The 8,228-nt window shown below is 34.1% G+C and overlaps 1 protein-coding gene across 1 annotated transcript; it reads left to right on the top strand.

Annotated features, from left to right (window-relative positions):
• The first annotated feature begins 5,557 nt into the window (after positions 1 to 5,557).
• LOC114351471 (trihydrophobin-like) lies at positions 5,558 to 7,191 on the top strand. The gene is made up of 2 exons (XM_028302713.1): positions 5,558 to 5,657; positions 6,377 to 7,191. Exons 1-2 carry the CDS (start codon positions 5,615 to 5,617, stop codon positions 7,177 to 7,179), a joined length of 846 nt encoding a protein of 281 aa, XP_028158514.1. The 5' UTR covers positions 5,558 to 5,614; the 3' UTR covers positions 7,180 to 7,191.
• Positions 7,192 to 8,228: the final 1,037 nt, after the last annotated feature.

The following is an 8,228-nucleotide window of genomic DNA, read 5'->3' as shown; positions in this document are numbered from 1 at the left end:
AATACTTAAATCATGTTGTATTACCATGTTTTTTTTATTTTATATTATTTGGATTGGTCTATTTAACTTTTAGGAGTGCTGCCCCGTAAACTGTAAAGATTAATCAGATATGCCTCTGAATGTAAGTGCAAATTGCACTTATTTGTACAACCACTATAAATTATCTAGCCCGCCATCTCAAATTACAACAACAGTAATTGATTTCAAGTAAAACGTAATCTCCACGGTCCATCTAGGGGCGACAAGTCACTGCGACATTTGCTAGGGGCGGTGTAGCGAGTCAGGCATTAGGGGCGTAATCCCCTAATTATGACGATTGACATGAAAGCGCCATCTGTGGCCGAAGAGAGGTGTCGGGTGAGCTGTCAACACGCCTGAAAATTGATTCTAGGGTACTTACAATGGGGATGCAAGTAGCAAGACGTAGTATTTGTTTAATCTTTGATAGCAAAATAATATCTGTAATTTGAGGGTGTGAATCAAGTTCAGTGTTTTTGTGCAAAAACGACACGAATGATGGACAAAAGTAAAGAACGGACACGATTTAGCTTATGCTATTGTTTTCAGTTTACTCTACTATTGGTTTATTTTCCAATGGTAAGAAGCTGAATATTTATAATGAAGCTACAGCCGATCTTCTAGTCTGCTGTCTAATTTTGCAAAATGCTCCACTATGCTCTTCTATCAAAGTACCAATCAAAAAAATATTTTAAAGTCAATTAAGGTCATCGAAATGTTTCCAAAAACCCACTATTCTTTGACCCTTCAACTATGGGACCACCTCCGGCGGCACCCGCTGTCTTCTGTAGGTACCCTGCGTCTGGGCACCCGGGGTCTTCGGAACCCCACTTCTATTCACCCGGGGTCTATCAAACCCCAGTCCATATGTTATAGCTCTTAATCGGACTGGCGCAAATGCCGCAAATCCGCATTTGATTGTTATCTCTCTTTGATTACTGGTTCGGAAATAATATTCTATAACCACACGACGGTATCTCGAGTGATTTCTTATGTACCTAGAGGTGCGATATTTTATTAAAAATGTATTTACATAGACTGTATTTTTGTACGATGTTTAAGTAAGTGGGAAGGACTCGCTTTTTGTTAAAAAAAACATAATAGTTTTACAAATGCGCCAGAATGTTGTATAGTATTTCAAGAATAAGAACGATGATTTAAGCATGCACCGTGTCCTCAGAGTTTGTCAGTTAAAAAATATCTTTTATTGTGTTTTATTTCGAAAGTATATCTTTAAATGCATTTATTTTTGTTGTTACCTTACCTAATGTTTTAATTATACTCTGAAACAATAAAATTATAAAGCAATATAAACAATAAAACAAAATTAAGAGTAATTTGAGCCAAAGGCGCGTATGTAGTTAGTAGAAAACTTGTAAATTTTCGTTTTTATTTAAAGCTTGACCATTTTTACCGTAAGCCCTTGAATCCATTTCGTCACTGTTCAAGTGCGAGCGCGCAGGGGTGGCGCGAATAATCGCAATGGGCTTAACGGCTTGCGCGGGCGCCGCGTACTTAGGGTTGCCAATTGAAATGAACAGTGGAAGATGAAAAGTTTATAAAATTGAAGTAAAAATGCAATAAAAAAATGAGTATTTAATTTTGGGGTAGGTAGGCAATAACAATCTGAATCCTAAATATGAAGCAATTGTAAGTTACATTTAAGAGCGTTTACGCCGTTTGGCGCAAAAACAGTACTTTTTCAACCCGTTACAATCATTAACCAGTTACATTACAAATATGTTATGTTATAGGCATAATTAGGCAATTTCGTCCTCTAAATAGTTAGTTGAGAAAATATTTCAATTAATATAGTATTTAAGAATTCTATCAAGATAAGTCCACACAGGTTTTCAAATTTCCACTTTAGCGTCAGTTTACAAGCTGAAATTTTTATAAATATACTGTGAAAAGGATATAACAAACATTTATATCCTACTAGCTGACCCGGCGAACTTTGTTCCGCCTTAATGGCAATAAATAAGCAGACTTTTTTTTTATTTCGAACGGGATAAAAAGTATCCTATGTCCTTCTCCTGGCTCTAAACTACCTCCCTGACAATTTTCAGCTAAATCAGTTCAGCCGTTCTTGAGTTATAAGTGGTACTCCACTACTAACACGACTTTCTTTTATATATATAGATAGCATAGGTCCTTAGGCAAATAGTTAGTTGAGAAAATTCTTAGATTTAAGCATTTTACAATAAGAAATCACAAATTCAAAGAACGTGAAATACCCAAAAATCTAAATGATTTTTACACCATTATTCTTCTTTATAGTTCATTCAACTTATGATGGTGATTTAGACAGATAAAACGTTTCGTTTTATGATTCTAACTTTCTACGAATAAAAATATTGAGTTGTAAAAATCAATTACTTTTGTGTGTTTTCATCCTTCCAAAATATCAATCACTATTAATCTTTCTCAATTAACCTAAACAAGAATTTCTATTTATTTATTAGTTTATTATTTAGAAAAAATTGTGAAAAAATATTAAATGAATTGCTTCTGCGTTAGTCGGAACTTTTGCTCATAGGGATGGGACATAAACAATCGCAATAAGTCAGTAATCGGCATGGTGGTCATCTTACCATCGAATCACGATTATTATCTCAGGCAGGTCAAAGCTAAGTCAGTACGTGTGCGTTTGCCTTTGATGGCGGTTTTGTTTTATGCGATTTCTCCACGTATTGTTTGTTATTGTTATTTTGATGTTTTATTGAATAAAATGCATATATTTAATTCTTTGTGATTTATTTTGTACCACTAAGAATATTCACGTTTATTCCATTTCCAGATAGTTCAAATTCATAGATATAATTTTGATCAAGATTAAAAATCAAACAAATAAAGGCGATTAAATTTCTATAGAAAATATTCTCGATTCTAAAAAATATCGATTAGGTTTATAAGGAGCGCCTCACTAAATAGAACTGTCATAATCACCATCTTACGCTGAATGGACTATAATTCAACATAAAAATAGGTTAATATAATAAAATAACATCTTCTTTAAAATATTTACTTTGATACGATATATAATTCATTGTTATTGTTTTTCTATGAACATTTGAAAACTATTAAAAAACGCCGCGCGCGAATCATTTCCAATGGTGCCTCTTGAAACGCCGCGCTTCGCGTAAACGCTCTTAATTAAAAAGTTGTGTAATATCACGGTCTTGAAAAATGCAGCCCAAACAAATTACAAGGGTCATAAACGTTTATAGGGTGGAAACAATAATTAGTGATCTCATTCGATTATTTCTAAACTACAAGATATCGAAAAACTGGCTACTAATCCCGAAAGTGCTCCACGAACGGTATTAAGAATAAACTGGATCTATACGAAATTTCGATGTTTCTAGATTCCATACATTTAGTACACCCACAGTCATGACTCATATCTTAATACATAGTATTTTTTATTTTTTTATTAATTTTTTAAATAAGAATAAAACAAAAATAACGATGTGCCAGCCCTTGCGCACGCGCAACCAGCGCAGCCACCCGTGCATCTCCATTATGTCGAGTGCTCTCCACAGATTATGCGCATATTGCCCCGCACAATGGGCCGGAGAGTTTTATTTACACATGTAGTTTTTGAATTGAATCGTTTGATGAGGTCTCGGTAGAGATATTCGATTTAGATTGGACAGATAAAACAATGATACATTTTGAAATGCAATTTTATGAGTCTGTTAATTGATCGTCTTTTTTTTTGCACTGAGTTTTACCATTTAACATTATGCATAAATATCAGTGTTCTGGTATCAATGGGAAGAGGTAAAAAGCACTTAACGACCAGGTAGAGTCGAAAATAGGATTATTATTACTTAGTCTCAACCTTTAATTGTTATTATAGTTTTCTCTCGTGTACGTACGAGTACGTGTCGATAACAATAATATTATTGTGGTCACTAACTCTGGTGTCAGATCTAAAGTCATACAGATATTTATCTACCTTTTACAGACGAACTGTAGACTCTAACCATGATTTGTGTAAAAAAAATGCCTTCTATTAGTATTACACTTATTTGCATGTCGTGGCAGCCTTTAAGTAAGGCAACACCATAATGTTTAATTTATTAAGGTCATTATACATGTATTAGATAAAGTGTATGCTTTGTTGGTTGTCCTTAAAATAAATAAATAGATTCGATAATCAAAATAGGCAAGGTTAAAGTCGTAGAACTATCTCAGTAAGTATTATGATTGAAGCACATTACGACCCGTTACCGACGTGGGTAAATACCCACAAACTGATTTTAAACTCAAAATTCGACAACCGTAAAAATATTTCAACTCCATCTGTCATATTAGACTTGCATGCCCATACAATTCATCTAAAGGATTACACACACCAGTTTCATTCTAAAGGGGTGGGCACATTGTCGGACAGGTGAGAACACGCGACCGCCACGCGTCGGGCATTAGTCCTACAACTTTAGTTAAATGATTAAAAATAAACCTTAAAATCTTAATAAAAAGGTTTACTTCACTGTATCGGTGTTTCCGGGGTTGTTTTATTAGTTAAGCAGTGATGTACCTTATTTTAATTGAAAAAGGTTTATTGTTACTTATTTCTATGTTAAGTGTTATTAAGTAATAGTTTAGTTAACAGCTGTCGAAGCTTGAATTTGATATGAATGGACTTCGAGTACTAAACGGGTGTTTAGTGGGTCAAGTCATTCGTTGCACCAGGTTTAACTGTATAACTTTGATTGCTATAGGGTTTAAGGCTTAAAAATAAGCAGTGCTAGTAGATGAACTTCGTATAGGCAAGTAGTGTAAGCAGTGTAGGTATGAATATGTAATGTATACTTAATATGAAACCCTTTGCCTTGACTCTATAATTTTACAATGTGTCAATCAAATGTGCGATTTGTTACGTCCATTTTGCTCTGATGTTGATCTTAGTTAAAAGAGGGTAAGCTGAAGTGGCAGTAGCCTGGTTATATCTGCCATAGAGCTGCTGGTATTTAGGGTCAGGATCTAGAGACTTTATCTTGGCTAGTGTAGTGTCATACGCCAAATAGATAAATAGTAATCAAATCCAAGGAACGCACAGTAGCATATTGGAGGAAGTTTACATAAGTATTTTAAGAATAGAAGAAATATAGAAGAGAGAGTTATTAGAATGTGAAATCACAAAGCAAATTTTAATGTATGTGCGAGGTCAGGTACTTATATTAATACCACAAAATGAAGAAAGAACACAGGTCGAACTGAGCAGTGCCAATAAGTCAGCCAGTTATAATGTTCAGAAGAAAACCAAGGTGGATTAGCGATAATAAAAACACTTATTGCTTCTTAAAACTCCCATGCACTCAATGTTGAAACTATTTTTTTAATCTAACGCTCAGCATTAATGACATAAGTCCCTATTAAAAAGTAATCATTTAACTAATCACAGAAGTTAAATAATAACCATAAAGCCGCTGATGCAAGTTAAAAATATCAGTTACCTATAGAGCTACATATTAACTAATTGATTTTCTATCGTGATTTAATTACAAAATCGTTTATCCGAATTGTATTTCTCAGTAGTATTATGTCTATTATCTAAAGCAGTGATCGTGTGCAGTGTTTAACAATGAAGTGTTTCAATTTTGAGCTGTTTTTATTCTTTATATTTGGTAAGTGTAATATACTTTTTCTGATATTGTTTTCTAAAAATACATAATGCGCTACATAATAATATAGGTACTAGTAATACCCTTTAGCATAACCTAATTTGATACTTTAAAAAGTTTCAGTAAATAATTTGTTTGTTTTGTTTGTTGTTCTTTAGAGTAGTTTATGAATAATACCTTTAGTATGGCTTAATAAAACGTTCGAATATACAGGATGGCCAGAAAATTTAGATTTAAAACTAAAATTTAGATTTTTTACATCAAGGTGTATCTAAATCACCCCCATGTATGTTCTACGATTTTACTTAGTTTAGGAGATAGAGGTAATTATGTGATTTAACCTTAAGTATCACCTATGGTTGGTTTTTAATTATTTTCTCACTCTGGCGAGCACTCTTGTAGTTTGTTTTCCAGAGTGAGAAAAAAAAATTAAAACCAACGATAGGTGATAGTTAAGGATAAATCACAAAATTAACTATATCTCCTAAACTAAGCAAAATCGTAGAACATACATGGTGGAGATTTAGATACACCTTGATGTAAGGAATCTAAATTTTAGCTTTGAACGTTAACACCCTGGCCACCCTGTGTAATAATTAGATATTTTGAATGTTTGTAACATAAGAAAAATATCAAAATTAATGTTAAGTCAGCATAGCATTTAATATCCTCAGAGAATAATACTTCAACAATTTATTAATCTATTTAATGAACAATTCCAGCAAACTATCGGCGCACTGATGCTGGCTTACTTGACGCTGTAGGATCTGCGATTGGGATCGAGCCCATCAACAATGGTGGCCGTAGCCTTCGACCTAATATTGGGTTTAATAACATGGGTGGAAACGGACGGGGAAACAATATCGGAGGAAATCAATTTCAGTTTTTGGATCCTACTAGCATAGGCGATTTTGACACCATCCAGAGAAAACTCAGACTTGGCACGGAATTGTCCCCGGATGAAATGTTAGCCGCCGAGAAGTTTCCGGTTCTTAAGCAGTTGTTGGATAGACTCAAGGAGATGAATCGCCAGAAAGAGTTGGATAAGATGAGAGAACAAGGAAATAACGGCTTTAATAACGGTGGAATTAATAACGGTTTTAATAATGGTGGAATTAATAACGGGTTTAATAATGGTGGTATTAATAACGGTTTTAATAATGGGGCCAATAATAACGGTTTTAACCATGGTGGCAATAACAACGGTTTTAATAATGGTGGCAATAATAACGGTTTTAATAATGGGGCCAATAATAACGGTTTTAATAATGGTGGCAATGGCATTATTAATAATGGATTTAATAATGGGGCTAATAATCATAATGGTGGTTTCCCGAATGTCAACGGTAAAGACAATGGTAATACAAGCTTCAAGGATGAGGACACTGATGGTGATAAGACAAAGGTTCCTGTCAATAGCAAGTGGAGCAAGCTGAAGAAGAGGAAATTCTTCTTTCAAGCGAAGCCAGTCAGGCCGGAGAATGAGATAGTTGAGGAGCCAGAGGTGGTGTATTTTTTGAATTAAAGAATTTTAATATTTCTGTTTATTGGTATTTTCTCTTTATTCAATTTGCTTCTTATTTTTAATATTTTTTTTACAATGTAAATTATAAAAAAAAAACTATGGTATTTTTATTATTAGTTAGTATTTCATTTTGCGGAATTAGTTCACGCCCACATTTTGTCATTAAAATCGTGTGAATGAGCAGTCTCATTCTAAAAAAAGAGTCGTTCTGTCTCCTTCCTAAAGTGGCTGTGCCCTAACTGGGTCCACATTGTATAACTGCCTAAATTGTAAGACCTAATGTGAATGCTAATGTGGTTATGCAATAAACGATTGAGTATTGAGTATTGAGCTATTTGGAGATAGACATTAACGCTAAGTGTCAACAGCAACATTTAACTTAATTAATAAGTAGTAATTAAGGAAATAGTCACTAGAAAACCTGAATATTCAAAATGCTGCAAATGCTGTGTTTGTTCGAACAAAGCGCCCACGTCCACCGCAGCGAGCACAAAGGCAGAGCACGTTCGGCGCTAGCGTGCACGCACCTTTATGCTTCGTGTGACGAACGGTGCATTTAAATAACTGGATTTGGCAAAAATAGTGGAAACATGAACGTGTTTTCTGTCTATGACGTCGAACTATCTTCCTGTGGTTGCATATTACGTGATTTTTTAAAGCAAGAGTTTGAGACAGCAAGTAGTTTAGCGTTTTGTGGAGGACTTACTGCACAAAAATTCTTATGATGCAATTTATTCAGATTCAAAGTCGCAACATAAGTTAGGGCGATGTAGATAGAATAGTTTAATAAAATTCGATCCAATGTTTCGGGGCTGATTTCCACGAGAGACACACTTTTAAAAAATTACCTTTTGAAGGAAAGAAAGAAAGAAAAAACATTTATTAAGGTTTATCGCTTTCTGTTTTCTGGATATTGATCGCTTGAATATAAATTAATGATTGCAACCAGAAATATATCTCAATGCTTTAAATAACATGATAGAAGATCTATTTAAAAAGTTTGTGACCCCAGTTCTTGAAACCCATACAATTGAAGAAGACAGAACTAC

The sequence above is a fragment of the Ostrinia furnacalis genome, unplaced genomic scaffold (genome assembly GCF_004193835.3).
Source record: "Ostrinia furnacalis isolate ACB-3 unplaced genomic scaffold, ASM419383v2 OfSCF1145, whole genome shotgun sequence".
Taxonomy (NCBI): Eukaryota; Metazoa; Arthropoda; class Insecta; order Lepidoptera; family Crambidae; genus Ostrinia; species Ostrinia furnacalis.
Note: the sequence above shows the minus strand (reverse complement) of the source record. Positions and strands in the feature narration are given on the sequence as shown.

Bases quoted from the DNA above. Each gene is read 5' to 3' on its own strand.
- LOC114351471 (XM_028302713.1), top strand. From the start codon at position 5,615: ATGAAGTGTTTCAATTTTGAGCTGTTTTTATTCTTTATATTTG. The intron at 5,658-6,376 runs GTAAGTGTAATA...GAACAATTCCAG, and splicing joins GTTTTTATTCTTTATATTTG to CAAACTATCGGCGCACTGAT.